The sequence below is a fragment of the Passer domesticus genome, chromosome Z (genome assembly GCF_036417665.1).
Source record: "Passer domesticus isolate bPasDom1 chromosome Z, bPasDom1.hap1, whole genome shotgun sequence".
NCBI classification, from domain to species: domain Eukaryota; kingdom Metazoa; phylum Chordata; class Aves; order Passeriformes; family Passeridae; genus Passer; species Passer domesticus.
Window position 1 is genome coordinate 61,346,705 of NC_087512.1, and position 18,156 is coordinate 61,364,860.

General features: G+C 36.7%; 1 protein-coding gene across 3 annotated transcripts in view; it reads right to left on the reverse strand.

Annotated features, from left to right (window-relative positions):
• The window catches only part of PCSK5 (proprotein convertase subtilisin/kexin type 5), a 228,560-nt gene that overhangs the window by 69,833 nt on the left and 140,571 nt on the right, over positions 1-18,156 (reverse strand). For all 3 annotated transcript variants that reach the window (XM_064403772.1, XM_064403773.1, XM_064403774.1), the window contains exons 11-14: positions 16,093-16,210; positions 14,893-15,081; positions 5,393-5,529; positions 302-445 (exon numbers count right to left, since the gene is read on the reverse strand). In XM_064403772.1, coding sequence (XP_064259842.1) covers positions 302-445; positions 5,393-5,529; positions 14,893-15,081; positions 16,093-16,210 — 588 coding nt within the window. The remainder of the gene's footprint in view (positions 1-301; positions 446-5,392; positions 5,530-14,892; positions 15,082-16,092; positions 16,211-18,156) is intronic.

The window sequence follows — 18,156 nt, forward strand, 5'->3', positions numbered from 1 at the left end:
GAGAAGATAATGTTCTTCTCATTCATATATATATATATATATATATATGAATAGGTATATATAGCTTAATATACGTATATGCAGAACAGTGCATTCTTCATAGCATGTTAAGTGAGGCTTAAAAATATATAACTCTATGCACACAAACTCAAATGCCCAACTTTCAATTATGAAACAAATACTTCTCATCTTTGGTGAAGAATCCAATTTACTGAACATTTTACATATGCAGATTCTCAGGTCATCCTTAAAGCCATTAAGGGTGAGTAAATGCACAAGCAGAGTAAATGAATGTACGCACCTGAATAGTCATCTGTTGCATAATCTTCTGTAGGGTCTTCAACTGGACTGGAGCGCACTCTTTCCACTTTGGAAAAATCATTTCTTGGTGAGTAAGGCTGGATGGATGTTCCATACAGTACTAAGGACCACTCTTTCAATTTGCCTGGAAGTTAAGTGTTACAAAACTGTTTTCAGAACTACATCTCTCCTCTGTGTCTTATGAAAGTATGTGACTTTTAAGCATGTTGTTATGAGTAGGTATGGAAGACATTGCTTTCCAAGTAAGTGCAATAGTTGTTTTACTATAAGCTGAGAAAGCATATTTTCTTCAATCAGATCTTTACACTCTATTTTCATTGCACTCCAATGTCTTGCAGATCAACGATTTGCACCATGGGCTGAACTCAATATAAACAATAAACAAAACATCTGGGCATACGGTTATTTGGAACATGTATATGGTACTGCATAAGGTGGTTTTGCTCTGGATTTCACTTTCCCGTCAGAACACTATTAACTGTTCAGTAATTATTATTTGAGATCTTTTAGCTAAGTAGCTGAATTCAGAATTCTGACTTACAAAAGGGATTACATAACAGAACCTTTCATTGACTTTTAGGACACAACTTGATGAACAAGAAACACCTTCTCTTAAAATCTCCATGGAAGAACATCACTGTCCCCCTGAAATCAGCATAATTTCTAATTTATTTGTGCCAATTATTTGGCAGATATATCACTGTACTGTCTGCAATCATCACTAATATTTTTGTCCTCTTAATATTTGAGTGAAGACAGAAAAAAACATCTGGCCACCTCAAGCATTATCTGACTTTCTAAATTTTTTGGGGAAAATAAAAAGATAAAGGTATATCAAGTCACCAGTTCATGCTATGAGAACGTAAAGGGTGAACTTTCCGTCCTCACCTTTCTCTCTATACTATCAGGTGAAAAAAACTGGAGAAAGATAATGCCTAAATAATGAAATAATGCCTAAAGAAAAGACGCATTAAAATGACGTCCCTGCTTGAAAAGGTGCAACCAAAGTTTGGTATCAGCCCATCGTCTTGGTTATGACAATGTGTGCTGGAAGAACTAGTTGTAAATGACAAATTTTCATTAGAAGAAAGAGAAATCAGAGAAGCAGGGACAATTTGAATGATCCTGTTTTGGAGGATGTTTTGTCGTTAAAACTTGTCACAAGGAGAACTTCTTATTTAATGAGAAATGTAATCCAGGTATGACACTTCTCAAGAAAATAATGTAGTATACTTAATGTAAAATTAAATTCAAGCAATCTTCCTCTTCTTTCATTTTAATGATATTCAGTAACTTGAAATATTAGTCACTTGGACATTTCAATCTGTACAATCAAATTAATTTGACCTTTACAAGCGATTTTCTGTATTTTTCCCAATGTCATCTGGTAGCCTCCACTGACATGACAAAGACAAGTATCTCTCTGCTTGTGCACGCATACTTCTAGCAGTAAGCAACAATAACCGAATACACTACCTGGTAGATCATAAGCAAATTTTTTATATAGTTTATACTAGGGCTGTGGATGGAAATATCTGTTATCTCTCTGTCTCTTGCCAATCCAATTTAATCTTTTTGAGAAAAAAATTTCTACACTTCATATGAAATCTTCTCTGCTGTATACTCAGTTTTTGAGTAGAAACTACAAACTATACCATGTGGCAGTTGTGTCACACTGTAGCTTTCAACTTTTCTCATGTGAATTATTACTTTCTTTAAAGAGACATTTGATCTTGAGTTAAAAAATTAACTGCTGATGAATCTACCACACCTGCTGCCAAACTACTGGCTAATTACCTTGGCTGTAAAACTGAATACACCTTGTTTTCAATTTCTTTTCCCACCCACCCACACGTAACTCCTAAATAAAGACCCATTGGATTAAAAAGATCCAAATTATGTATTTTCTTCCTCTAAAGACATGTGGGAATCAAGTTACATCTCGATGTTCCTTAGACTGATCCAACTGTGTCCTTAATAATACTTCTCTTTTTAAAAAAGAAGTCACACAGGGAGATAATTTTTAACCAGATATGCAGTGATCTCTACAGCTCTTTCAAAAATACATCTTCTTCATGTCTAATCCCTACCTTTTTTTTTGTGTTCTAAACCACTTCCAGAGCATAGAAATCATAATACACTGAACGCAATTAAAAAAAAAAAAAGTTTTGCTAAGTTATTCAGATATTTTTATCCCCATTTATTATGAGCCAAAACTCACTCAAATAGAAAAATATATATTTTTCTATTTCTCCCAGAACACTGGTAATTTGCAAGTACCTACTACAAATACTACAAGTATTTGCAAGAACCTACTACAAGTAACCACAGGTGAAGATAATCCTAAGGCATAGCATATTGTTTGGATTTTACACATACAGAAGATCTTGTACTAACATCACTGCAAGAAGGATTATTACTCTGAACGCATATATAATGCAAAAGGGCAGCAAGGGGAATGTAGGGTCTTTCAGGAGATTTGTTGTCTTTTAAAAATGGTTCAGTAAATAAGGAGGAGAAAAATTTATGTGACTTGCCAGCAGTTAAATGAAGACTGCCTCAAGGTGGGTTTAATTTGCACAATGAAAATATTTCAATAACTACGTATATATACATACACACACACCTCTATAATGAATAAACAAAGTATGCACATTTAAGCCAAAATCTTTCTTTCCCCATTTTTGTCTGACTCCATAATTTAATCTGGCTAGAATAATCCTTTCCCTGCTTTTATTTAGAGTGCATAACAAAGGTCCCATGTTGTACATATAGAAGAAAGGGTATATTGCAATGTTTCAGAGCAAACATACATCCACCTCCATGAACTCTACAGAATTAAATGTAGAAATCACATGCATTACTTTTATGAACTAGACTCTTAATTTCTTTTCACGTAACAGGTGTGGATTACCTTGCCAGTGCAGGGATATGATGACACATTGGGTCTTTCTTTTTAATTTGATTACAGAAAAACAGCAACTCTTAATTATAAGGCCTTTCAAGAGCTGAGTAAACACATGCACAGAACACAAACAAGAAACAGGCATGATGATGATATCAGTGTGATAAACTGCAGGCTATGGTGATAAATTGCAGAGGCACCATGAACTGGAGAGGCACCAGGCATAAATTACGTTTAAGCACCTTTTGTTTACTTCATGTTCTCTTCAGTGCAGAGACTAATCCCGATATGCCCAAACAGCTGAATTTATCCACCACTAATATATGGCAGGCACTTCCAAATCTTTTTGAACAGAAGAGTTACTGGACAGCTTTCATCAGAGGGCAACCACTGCTCTAGAAAGATGGGGGATACATTACTAGACAGTATACAATGAACCAGGATCCAAATTCACAACCACACTGCATCTTGTGAAAACCAAATGCACATAAAAACCAAACTAGTCTCAAGCAGTGTTTCACACTGTGGTTAAAACAAAGTAGAGGATAAGCTCTCCAGCAGGATTTTTTCAGTAGAACTGCTTCCTCCACACCCCTAGTAGGTTTTGCAGACCTACTTTCTCCCAGTCCCCTAGCCATACTGTGCCTTTTCCAGAGTTGCATCTTTAGGCCTTAGTTCTGATAGAAAAGAGGAAATCAGTTCTATTAGATTAGCTACTGTAGCACTGAGAGAGTATATATAATGTATGAAATCAATAAACCTATACAACTATATATGTAGTTGTAGTGTGCAGGAATGTGCAGGAACAGGCCTTGAAAGTGTAAAGCTGGAAATGCAGCAGGCCACTTTGAGACTGTCCTGGTGATGTAAAAGGCCTGTACAATATAGCTGGAGAACTGCCCAGATTAAAATTTGCAAAATGGCTCCATGCTACCTCATTTTTAGTGCAAGGTGTGTGCCAGAGAAGAGGGAAATAGCTGAAATGTATTGTTCAGTGGTTGTCCTTCATGACTGTTGGATGAACCAATGGGTTCCAGTACACACAAAGGTAAAGATATTTACCTTTGCACCAGAGATGTTCCTGGATGTGTCAGGAATAACAAGTGTAAAATGGAGTTGAAAATACTTGATTTTTGTCTCTTTTCAGTAATTTGATTAAAATTAAATTACTTATTTGCTGCTTAGTAACTCCCCATCTAACAAGTTCTAAAGCACTGAAAATTTAAAAAAAACCCCTGAACACAAAACCTCCTCCTGAATCTCTGACCAGTTTTGTTTATACTCTGTGGCTGCTTTTCCAAACACATTCAGTGAGTATCCCTTTTTAGTGCACTGGAAACCTTGCTTTTCATTTAGTGGTGCATTTAACATCATTTGTTTAAGAACAAACCATAGCTGGAAAGCTATGGTGAGAAGCTATCAGTGGTGATAAAGTGAATTTTAAAATATTGGCAACGTTGGTGTTTCCTTTCAGGGCTCTAGGGGAAGATAATCAAGATTCTCAAAATGCTGCACTTAAAGTTAACCAAATGAGTATACAGCTAACATTTAAGTAACACTGGCCATGGTGTAAAAAGTTACCCAAGTCTAGAAGACATTTTCTGCTCAGAAATTTTGAAAATCATACTTCATTTTGGTTTTCATTAGAAGATGGTATCAACCACATACTATGCAAAAGGTTTTCAGATTTTGGCTTATGATTGGTGGTTTGCTATCCTAAAAAATTAAAATCAGGTTATGTAGACTAGTGAGCCAGGCAATAAGACAATAGTTTTGATGGATGGACAAATAACTCTTTTTTAAAAGTTGAGACAGGCTATTGGAACATGACACAGCTAAAGTAGAGTGGAAATAAAGAATTAAAATTCTCATTCAATTCTATCAACAGTGATTGAGTGAGACTAATCTGTATGTCATTTTTTTTAAACAGATAATCTAAAAACCCCACAGAAATAAGTTCAGAATAAAAGTGAACCATGCATCTTAAAAGGTAAATAACAGTAACATAAAAATGAAGAATGCATTGATAACTTAAATTTAGAATAATGCTCTTTCCAGCTATGGCTTCACATTAAAACCAGTGAGATGTTCCAGCTGTAAATAAAAGGTGGAAAACAGCAAGCACTTTTCAGAATTCACACAGCCCACATAAATGTTGAGTCCTACCTGGAGTCTTGAAATTTCTCAGCTGAGATGGAGTGTCACAGATTTCCAAGATCCAATCACCTGCTGCTTTTTCACTCCAGCAGTGAGTAGTCATAAACTCCCAATTTTTGAATCCTTCCATGGAATGATCAAATAGCCTAAAACAAATGATGACATTATTTCAAGGCAAACACTTTTTTCCCTGGGGAGCTATGCCTCCAAGTGTGCAAACGCTTGAATAATAACTCTTGAATAATCAGCCAGTTCGTTCACCTGTACCTTCACATAATATTATTCATGACAGTTTTCTCACATGTATTGCAAGTACATTCAACACTTCTTTGTTGCTCTCTTGGAAGAGAGTCTTCACATGCCATCATGTTTTTATAATGAAAAAGAGAATGGCAAGCAAATTTAGTGCAATGACAGCATAATTGCTAATACTCTTTAATATTATTTGTGGGTCTTGGAAAAACTGCATGTAATACAGAATTCCATTGCTTTAACAGCATGATGTAATTACCAAAAAACTTGTAAGCTGGAAAATCTCAGTAACATTTACTTTTGGTTTTGGATTGGAATTGTTAAAAGGGGTTTAAATGCAATAAAAACAATAAGACAACAGTGACTCAATACATCAATTTCTGTGAAGAAGTAATATGCAGCTGAGACGTTGGCCTCAATCCTTGAATAACAAAGGTATCAGCCTCTTTACTTCACAGAATTCAGTTTGGGTAAAACTGAGAGACTAATGGCATCTGATGCTTTAATCAAACCAATACCATTACCATAATTTAATTACTTAGGTTGTGGCTGAAGACATTAGAACTCAGGCCTGGATTTTGATAATTTCTAATATAGGGGGACCAATTTCAGACACTGCAATATGACTGTGATCCCCTGTGAGATGGGGAAGGAGGACCCTTCCTGGCAGCAGATTAGACACATGAGAATTTGCACTTTTCTTTAGTGTTCACAGCGTGTTGCTTGGTACCCCAAAGCTATTGATGAGAAGAGCACTCTGAGTAGGACTGTTGCCTCCAATAAAATCACATGGCTCAATTTAAAAAATACATATATAACTATACACTCACATGTATGTATTTATATATATATATATTGTGTATATATATATGTGTGTGTTTATATATTTTTAAATTTATATATGTTTTTGTGTACATATACACAGAGATATGTATGCATGTCAATTTATACATGCACATATATGCATATATATGTGTGTGCAATATCTATCATTATTTAAATTTGATATCTTTGTGTGAAAGCTCCACTGGTAATAGCTGCAATTAAATATTTTTAAAAGACAAGAATCTCTACATTAGAAAATCCAATGGATTGAAAATGCTTTTCCATAAAACAGAGAAAAGCCTAGCATTAGATAACATAAATACTATATTTGAATTAATGTGAATCTGTTCTTTTCTAAGCTAATTTCAAGCTTTATTCTCAAAAGGTTGTGAAATTTAGCAAACAGGATAACAGGATGCTTGTGTAGGTAAATTCCTGGTGAAAACTGCCACACTGGATAGGAATAAAATGCTATAGTTCTTGCTTGAAGCTTTGGTCAGTCTGAGGCATGGGGTCAGGTACTGTGTGTCCAACATTTCTTGCAATAGAAAATGTATGGACCTACAGGATTGGTGAAATTCATAGGGCTCACCCAAAACCTGATTTTCATGGTCTCATTTCAAACATAAAATCACAGAATCATAGAGTATCCTGAGTTGGGAAGGATCATCAAAATCCTGCTCCTGTCCCTACACATGACAGCCCCAAGGATTACACCATGTCTTTGAGAGCCTGCTCCAGTGCACAACCACCTTTTCCTTTTCCTAAGAAACTTTTCCTAATATACAGCCTAACTCCGCTGACACAACTTCAGGCCATTCCCTCAGATCCCGTCACTGCTCACCACAGAGGAGACTGGTGTCTGCCCCTTGGCTTCCCCTCATAAGGAAGATGTAGACTGTGATGAGGTCTCCCCTTAGGGTCCGCCAGGCTGAGTATGACAAGTGACCTCAGCGGCTCCATGTATGGCTTTCCCTTCAGACCCTTCACCATCTTTGCAGCCTCCTTTGGACACTCTCTAATAGCTTTATAACCTTCTTACATTCTGGGGCCCAAAACTGTACCCAGCACTCAAGGTGAGGCTGCCCCAGGGCACAGCAGACCGGGACAATCCCTTCCCTTGCCCAGCTGGTGATGCTATGCCTGATGTCCCCTAGGACATGCTTGGTCCTCCTGGCTGCCAGGACCCTGCTGACTCACTTTCAACTTGCCATTCAGTTTGGGCTACCTTTTCCATTTTAAATGCAAACGTATAACAGTAGTCTAATTTATTAGCACTTATAAAACTAAATGAAAATATACATTGGGATTAATTTTCACTAATAATTGCGTGAGATTTTCTTCTGATACAGTTCTATGCTTTCTGTATATACAGTTCTATGCCTTGTAAGTGTATATGTAGACATATTTTGGCAGCAGAATGGGCATGTTTCATGTCACTGTTAAATCAGTTCTGTGAATACAGCAAATCTCACAAAAGCATGGCACATACCATTTACTGTAATGGCAGAAACTATAACACAGTCATTATCCAGAATTTGCATGCAAGTATATTCAATTTAAGTCATGTAGGTTATTTCCAACTGTTATTCAAATTGCCATACTGTTGTTTTCTGATAGGTTATATATACTTTTTGGGGCAGTTTTGGGCACCAGAATGTAAGAAGTTTATAAAGCTACTTATATACTTTCTAAGCACATTGTCAATGCAACAAGACACCAGTATTTCTCTTTGCCACTAAATTACATAGTATTATGCAAGTATTGTGTAATTACAAATTTGTATTCACTGAGCTTCTGTTCATATACAATAGAAACATAAGTTTCTCTTTATTTTACCGTAATTAGTCTGATATTTTCCATAATACTTTTTGGATAACTAGGTCTGTCTTGTTTTGAAATTTTAAAGTGTTGTCCGATATCCATTATAATAATTCTTTTAAGTAATTTTGGATGGAAGAGACAAAAAGCCCACGTCTTGTTTTTAAAAACACTGTTACCTAAAATATCGTGTGACTGGAACTGTAAGCTTCCACTCATGGAAATGGAAAACTGGGTAATATAATTTCCAAGAAAATGGACAATTTTTTTAAAGAACACCTTTTGAGAAAGATTTGAATTTTATAAAATAAGGTCTAAATTGGAATTTTTGAATGTATGAACTGTGTTTCCACAAAAGATTCTACAAATAAGTCAAAAAGCTACAGACATGTCAGAAGAATAGTGAAAAACAAACTAGAAACATACTGATTCTGAGCCTTTGCATGTATTTTGGACATACAAAGTTGTCCTAGTACTTTTGCTTTGCTTTGTTTATGCACTAAACTCTCAAATCAAAGAACCTATGAGACAATACAGGGATTTCACTTCCATTGGTGTTACATAAATTAATAAAATGATCAAATATTCAGCTGTACATTCCTTATTCAGAAAGAAATGCATTAGATCTGTTAAGGAGCATGCAGCCAGTCCAGAATTTAATTTTGTAATTTGTTAAAATTCCTATCAAAGACACGCATATACACAGATTATTTTGGATTAATAAAATTTAGTACATGGTCTGATGAAGTGCTAATTGACTATTACAGCTAATTATAGACTAGAATATTTAAACAAGATTACTAGAATTATCTGATGGTTTTTCATGAACATGACCTCTACTCGTGAATGAAACATACTTTAAAGAACCAAGTGATTAACAACATTTGGATTTTCAAAACTTATTTGCTAACATAACCACAACAGAATGCCAGTTCTGTTACTCAGTTACTCAGGGGACCTTTCTTAGAAACAGAACACTCAACATGGAGTGGATGTTAGTGCATGATTGACTATATAATTATAAGCTGCTTCTTACAATGAATAACAGCATTAAAATAAAAAAAATTGCTCTTCTCTTTCTGAGGAGTTTTATGCCATACTCAGCACATACCATACATATGTTTAGATAAGAATACATGTTACACAGGGTAGCATAAAACGCTTATTTTTCCTAAAACAAATTCAAGTCTTGATCTCTTTCACTGCCGCCACTGCAGCCTAAAAATTACATAACCTTTCTCTTCAAGAACATAATTTAAAGCAGAAATATTAATCTGTAATCAAACTTTTTCCCCAGAGAAGGGCAATTAGCCACTTTCTAATAGCATTAAAAAACCCAACAAACAAATGTCTCAGCTTTTCAGCAAATAATCTTTAAATTCCTAAATGCTTGGAAGAATTTGTTTCAGTTTTTAATTTTGTGTAAGAAAAGGCAGTGAAGGTAGTGCATTTGTTTAGCAACACCAGCATTACCTGTGATGAACTAAGAAGTAAACACATAAAAGAAGCTTTTTTCAGTTATCAAGATTGTTTCAGCTAAGAAGGTGCAGTTGCACCTGACTGACAGCAATGGTTGTCTACTGAACTTAATGCATTAAGAGCCTGGAAACTGCACTAGCTAGTGGCTAGTGGCTGCAGGGGAGTCGCTGGAAAGAGGTAAGAAATTTTTTCTTCTACAGCAGCTGTCTTTGTTACGATGTGCTCCAGCACACAAACTGGCAGCCTCATGGAAAAGTGGTCCTTGCCCAGAAGTCTGCACAGCCGCAAGACTTCAAATGTGCTTATAGTTTGAAGAGACTACATAGTGCCTTCCCAAGCTGTGTACCTGAAAGTGCTTTAGTCAACTAATCTCCTTAAAGTAACTCTTCTCCACAGGGTCAAATCATCAGCTCCCTGTGAGGTGTACCCCCTGAGAAACTGCAGACAGCTCAAATTGACTTAACAAAAGCTTCAGCCAGACCCTACTGCCCACCTGCACTGAAGTATTCAAAAAAAAAAGAAATGGTCAGAGAACACACCAGGCATTTCAGAAGCTTTCTTAATTACATGCGGAAGAGCACTTAAAATTTCTGGATGTGGAGCTAAAGAAAACATATTTAAAGTATTTGCATGCACACTTTTTTTTTTTTTTTCATTTCCATGTTACATCTGGTTATCACAGCTAGTTTTATGAAACAATGGATATCTCTGATCTATCATGATGAAGTTGTTTGGAGTACACATGAACAATAGTGTACAATGCTTGCCAGCCTGAAATAGTGGCTAGTATGGCAATCACCTTCTTTAAAAGTGGAGAGCTTGTCCCCAGGAACTACACATATCCACATTAAATGATCCATCATTACTTGCAAACATGTCAGGCTGAGGAGCTCCACACACTCCACTGGTCAGCCAGCTGCTCGGTAGTTGGATATCTATTCATCAACCCCCCAAAAGAAAAGAATAAAAATAAAAATAGCTAACATGAATGAAACAAAACATAGCAAGTATGAGTTGGGAGAAATGGTTTTCCAAGAACTGTTCCACCCTGTAGACACAGTACAAGCAAGGATTATTGTTAGCTCATTGTGGACTTAGATTACTACCACCTCAGAGACCTTTTCATTGACACTCACCATGAAGGTTGGCCCTTATATTTCATCACATTAGGATTAAAATGTTAGTTTTCTGTAACATTAAGAGTATAATATGTAAGCTGGAAAAAAGATACATACCTATAAAGAAAGTTTTCCCCTACTTCAGATTACCAAGGCATTTTATGAAGCAACAATTGAGTAAGATTAGAAAAGAGTAACTTGGATTTGGTCTAAGAGTTCTTCAGAGGAGGATATTATTAAAATTTACTGATTGTCTAACGTTTCATGAGAGGAAAAAGATGGTCATGAAGATACATTCTTTTGTTACTGAAGTATTATTAATACCAGGGCTATATAAGCTTATGAGCTAGTGGCCTGGAAAGTTGCCACCATGTGGCTGAAATATTTCAGTTACGCAGTTCAAATGGCAACAGCTGCTTTAAATTTAAAGGGCAAGAATTAAATAAGCCATGACTTCAGTGGGAGACAAATGAGCCCGAAGTTTGTTTCTCCTACTCCCTTTGTATCTAGCTTTTCCTCCATAGCCTGCCTGTAGTGAATGTTTGTTAGAATTGACCTTGGTATGTCTCAAAATACACTCAGAAACCCATGCTGCCAAATCCACTGGTCGATTGTTTTTGGAAAGGGGATACTGTTCCCCTTTGGACTTAACTCTAGCCTCATCCTCACACCAGCCAATACACTTCCAGCCTGTGTTTTCCTCTGGTGCAGTGCATCCAATGTAATCATGTTTAGTACTTTCCAAACAACAAAGCAGATGTTCCCTGTAATGCAGATTTTGAAGAATGCACATAAGGCTTAAACCAGTGACAGTGTTATCCACCAAATGCCTGCAAAAGAATCCATATCATCTCAGGCTAACAAGTTTTCTTACTGAAGTCATTTTAGGGGGTGCCAACATTAAGGATAAAATATGCAGAAAAAAGGCCAAACACTGCCTTGAGGGACCTACTTGTCAATGCACCAGAAATTACACACAATGACTTTTCTTCCAGAATTGGTGAAAAAGTGCACATGTAAAACATACCTTTTGCACTTAAAAACATTTTACCAAGCAAAATGTTTCAAATTAAACCCAGATGAGTAATTGTAAAGCAATGGGGTTTTCCCTGGTTTCAGTAAAAACTGCTGCTATTAATCCTGTACATGTACATTAAAAAGTCTTGTATATCTGAGAAAAACAACTCAGTCAGGTAGTAGCAATGTACAACAGCCTCTGGGGCTTTTGTCTATAGTAGAGAAAACATTTGCTGCCAATATATCTCTCTCTGCATGCATGCTTGTAATTGAATGCATTTATTCACTGATATTCAGTATTATTGATACTTTAAAAATAAAATGCTTTGTAACTAATTTTTCATACTAGAAAATATCATCCTTTTCCAAGTTTTATTTCATAGCATGATGCTAAAACATATACATCATCAACATACAGAATACTCCTAATGTCAAGAAATTTCTACCCGTAAGCTGTATGACTTCTTACAGCAAGGCCAAATAGAGTAAGCCTTAAAACACCATTTCAGAAAGTATTGTATTCATATCCCTCACTTTACCCTAAGAAAGGCCTCATGAAGGCTCTAGGTATTGCAGACCTAGAATTTGCAACATACATTTATCCCTAATATCAGTAGCTCAGAGTTGTTTAGTAACCCATCAGCCCAATGTGATGGCAAGTCTGTATATTTCTGAAGTTTCCATGGGAAGATAATTTCTGGTGAGACTCTACAAGCTCTGTCATCAATAATTTGTTTCCTGGGAAGTGACAAAATGTGAAAAGGCCTTTCAGGTTTCTTTGTTTTGTGTTTAGTCTTCTGATACTATCATATAAGAAAGAGCTGAACATCCTCTTATTTTATTATGTATATTTGCATTCCCTTTCTCTACTGCATGTACAGAAAATAATTACTTTTAAGGTGCAGGGGTTACAAAGATACTGATTGAATTAAATTTTGTACCTATTCCACACAACAATCATCACCAGAGGTGACCTGTGAATCCTGGAATGTATTTCCCACTTGCTGTGAGTCAGCTGTAGCACATGAAAGCCTAGAGCCAAAAGTTAGCTGTGTTAAGACCACTGGGTTTACACAGGATTGTTTTGTTTGGATACCTAGTTGGATGGCTTTCATGTTTTTTCGTTTTGAACTGAGGAAGAACTACTGCAAGAAAATAGAAGAGAAAACTAAAGAAGAATTTCTTCAAACAAAAACAAAAGCCTGTTTCATAACTAATAAGAGAAACCTGTCTCACACTGGTTAGCAGATGACAAATTCTTTGTTCAGCGCAGCAGTGCAGCAGGAAGATACAGATATGTGTGCCTATGTGCTTTATCAGCAGTCACAATGTAACACAGGAGATATTCTAGAGGACCCCAAGCTTCCAGGAGAACTTTCTCTCCATTTGGTGAATTAGTGTCTACAGGTTGAAGAATATTTTCAGTTTACCTTTTCTTTTAATTTAACATAATCTCTAATGAAAATGTATATTCACAGTTCAATCAGAACCAAGTCCATTTGACCTCCCCCTGTCTCCAAAACAGGCTCTTTGTTTCAAGAGGAAATAGAAGTCCTTCTGTCATTGAGATACAGGAAGACAAGCAAGTCTCCAGAGCCAGAAAATCAGCACTTCTGGCTGAGGAAGCATGGATGAAAAGCAGTCCAGAAAGCAGGCCACTCTCAATCCATTAAAAGCCCTGAAGAGTAGGACTAGGGATATTAATCTTGTGAAGACTTAAGCATGACGGCAGAAGAGCTCTCACAACACAGGTTTGATAGGTGGCATTTTTTGCAGTTTCTGATATATAGCATCAGTAACCATCAACTTTTCTGTGGGAGCCATGCTCTACGGCAGAATGGCAGTCATCTACATCAAGTCAACAAGGAAAAAGAATTATCTATCATACTATGGTCCCATCAGGAAGTAGATTTCTAGCTTGTCGGAGAAGTATACAAGCATTTCTTACTGTAAATTTAACTTATTTGTATATTTTTAACTGGGGTAAAATTTGGAAAATTTTCTGATGTTTCTTAATGCCTTAACCATGTCTGGTATTTTTGACCATGGATTTAGTGAGATTTACATGGGAAAGACTGCCAATGTTTTCTTTGAAGAAAATTTTTGCCAGTAGATCAGAGAAATAGAATCATCACTGAGAAGTCTTTCAGTTTGCTAATGATTCCCTCCACTGATCATTTGTCCAATGATACATTGGACAAAGAGATACTTGTCTGAGTTCAGTATGAAGAATAAAAAAGACAATTTCATGCACTGCGACAGTTTCTCCAAAAACATAACACAGAGGTGACAGAATGAGGAAGAAGATTGATCTTCTTAGCAGCTGTTGTAAAAACGGCTGGACATTTGAAAGCAAGTATCCATCATTGAACTGATGTCTAACTTCCAAAAATTTTTGAAGGCAATGGCTAACTTTAAAAAGCTTTAATCTACAATTTACAAATGAACCCTTTAATTTCAAGTGCTAGTGCTACTTTTCAGTGATGTTCTACTGTGAGCCTTTCATGGATTGAATATGTTTACTTTGAAAAAAAGGATTTGGAACAGGTAATATCAGGGGTTAAAAAAATAGTAGTAAATATACACTATTCTATCTGATTTTCATTGCTATCCAAAAAAAAAAAAGGGATAAGAAAAGAGAAAAATGAAAAATAAGTGGTGATATGTAAAAACACTTTGATTCAGCTTCCTTATGAACACTGAGGCTGTTTTCTTCACATTTTCCAGCTATATAATAAATGGTGAGCCACACAAGAACTATTGAAATTGACTAATCTTTGTCTTGGAGTTCAACAGTTCTACCACTACTCTTCCACTGAGATTGTCATCTCTGAGTTCATTTGTACTTCACTCTGCCCATCTCTCTAAGAAAAAATAATTAGCCTGTGTCTTCTAGTATACCTGCTATAATGACTTGACTGCTCTTTGCTGACACTGACATGCCTCTGCAGGCTCTACATGCTGACAGTACTGTGAAACTGGGTTGTCATACTTTACCTGTTGGCCAAGAGCTGTGACCTAGTTCCAGAAGGAGAAGTTAGGTAAATTGCCAAGTCTCCACGTCGAGGGTGAGTAATAGTGATACGTACAACAACATGCTCCAAGTAGATCACATGATGGTTAGGATTATCTGAACAGCCAGTGGCTTTGTAAATTGAACGGACAATGCTGTCAGGTCGTATTGTTCTACAACAGAAGCATAGCAAACAACATCAGCATTTCTCGCTTTTTGTGTAAAATGCACAACCCCATCTTTTTTGCTCAATAGAGAATGACAGTATGGGACAACTGGGAAGTCAGTAGCCTATAACCACTAGTTTTGACATGTGCTTCCTAGCTGAAAATACCACTATTGCGTAGTTATTTCACTGCAGATAATGGCTAATGGCAACTGCCTGGATTTCTGTTAAGCACATACACAAGGTAAAATAGGAGTAAGCCTTTGGGAAAGAGCATTATTGCAGATTAGTCGCCAGCTAAGAAATGCTGAGATTGTCATGGGATCACAGCTGGTTACTAAACCCCAGGAAATGCCTGGCATAGCTAATCCTAGCTTACGTAACAGCAAGTATTACATATTAACGGCACCAAAAGGCATCTGACTCAGCTGGTTTTAATTGGCATGACATCCATGCAGACTATACCAGTCACGCATCAAGCCTGTCAAATATAATTATCAAACAATATCCTTAGTGCTTTTGAAGTGCCTCATGCTTGATGCTGTCTCTATATCCGCAAAGTGCACATAACAGAATTTTGCTCTTAACCTGGTTCTACAGAGAACCTATCTTAGCAAGTAAAAAGTAGTTTACTTTTGGCCTCTGAACTAGAGACTCTCCTAAGACTATTGGAGAGAGACAATATCATACAGTTTTAAAAGCATATTTACTTTTTACGTCCTGGACTGTTAAATCTGTCTTTTCTTGCAAAGGTGACTGAAATGCATTCAACCAAATATTCTTCTTCTTTGATGTATCATCTGTATAAAAATCTATCATTATCCAGTCTGGACACCTTCACCTTCTGCAATGTTCTTTAAACTAGGGCCTTTTCCCATGCACTACATCCATAAATAAGACAGACTCCCTGATATGGCTTTAAAAATTATACATTATACACAATGCAAGGGAAGGGTAAATTATACCCAATTTCTTTCCATAAGTTTATGCCAGCAAGAGTTTTGGTAGCAGGTATTACTTGATTTGCCGATCTGTGTTCTCCACACACACATGCTGTGGAGGCACCGTTGTCCACTTTTCTGCTTCTGTCACCATTGCTTCAGCATCCATCAGTCCAAATCCATAAAGGTGGCTCACTGCAAGGTACAAACAGAATGGATACAGTTATAGCATAAACCCTTGGGTTTCATCATAGACTAATTCTAGAGTGTCACATCCTAATAGGAGTTATTTCTTTTCTCTTCTTCCTTACTTTCACTCAAAGCTCCAAAATCTCATTGTCAGGAACAATAATGACTGTATCTAATTTGTTCAACAAATTTCTTCACTGCTTTATTACAGAAGTAGCATGAGGCACTACCTACACTGCTTACCATGAGAACTACAGAATGCCAGTGACTAAAATCGCCTCTGGCTGCCCTTTGTCCATGTCCCTCAATTTAGCTCAGCCCTTTTGTATGACAACGGGCTAAGCATAATAAACGAGAGGAAGGTTACTTCCATTACTCAAATTACTTCCATTACCCGAACACATGCATGTGTATTCAAGCAATCTAATGGAGACAAATTTGAGAATGAACAGACCACTTTGTAACTGTTGTATTCTCTGAACTTCCCTGAGTGTAAGCAGCATGTGGAGGCTCTTCTGTTCCTGTATACAGTATGTTTGTCATTGGTCAACCAACTAGGTAGATCCACCATCTCCCTAAAGCTGTCTGTTTGATGAGGGTGAAAAGCACTTGAATCAGCTGTGTGTTTTTGATTGCTGTTCCAATTGAAACAGAGACTTGCAAAAGGGTTTTGATGAATAGGAAGACCTGCTAGCCATGATGTTCCATTGTGACAAATTGGTGCTCTTGGTAAAATTCTGACAGCAGAAGGCAAAAGAAAAAAGCTTCCACAGGAGGAGTTTAGATTGCAAATATTAATAAATCAGTTTTTCTTGCTACCACAGAAACCCACAGAAAATTGTAAGTGCAAGTTTAACCAGCAATGCAACAAAGCATGGTATACGTCCTTCCAACTGCATGTTGTAGAGGATTTGTGAAAGCAATCTCTATTCATTGCCAAACCAAAACTCAAAGGACTCTACCTAAAAAGCCCCAGCCTTCTCAAACAAATACAGTCCAAAGCTTAAGGACCACATCTTCCAAATATCTAGTATGTCCAAAACTGCCAGCTGCAAAGGATTCTTCAATGAAAAATACAGCAAGGTGTAGTGACTGTGCAATAGACTGGTTTTCTGCCCATCTTCTTCCCCATGAGCCCCAAACCAAAGTGCACATAGCATGGAAATCTTCCTTTGGAGAAGTCTACATGCAGTTCTTCTGCCATGTAAGGCAAGCACTGTGTTCCAAAATGAAACACAACTATAAGATATGAAAATAAATAAATTCAGCCTTCCTTCAGCCTTCTGAATTCTCTTTTATGTATTCAAGAAAGAAATGGATAGGGAAAGAGATGTCCTATTGCTATATGTGGGTGGAGCAGACAAAAGAAGAAAAGAAGAGCTTAGATGAACATTTTGCAGTGTGAAGACGATTCCTTGATGGAAATGTCCTTAGTCTTAGATGTTATATTGCAAACGCTGCATCTGGAAATGAGTGCATATTTATCTGTGTGGACATAGTCTGTTCTTACACTAAAATTTTAATTAATAATTCTTCTGTCTGCTTGGAAGATAAGTGGGAGGTACAAGAGTCTTAATTCACATGGTGTCTAACTGCACACCAGTGCAGTGTGAGTCACTTTGTATAGTACATTCAAAAAGCAAAGGATTAAATTTTCATGAATGGAAATTTTTTTCAGCGAACCCATGGAAAATGCATTTTTAATTCCTGACAGCAACTTACATTGAATTAGAGCTCAAGCTGTCTGGTTTTAAAATGCTGTGTGTTCAACCCACCTTCTAAGCTCAAAGAGCCAAAATTCTCCTCACCTCACCTTTTCTTGAGAGGAAATAAGGGCAGAAAAGCATGTAACATTGCCACCACCAGTCAGTGACCTTCAAAAGGAAGCTTATGTGACTTTTAAACTATTTATCCATAGATTTTTTCCCTAGTATGCACATTAAAAATGCAAA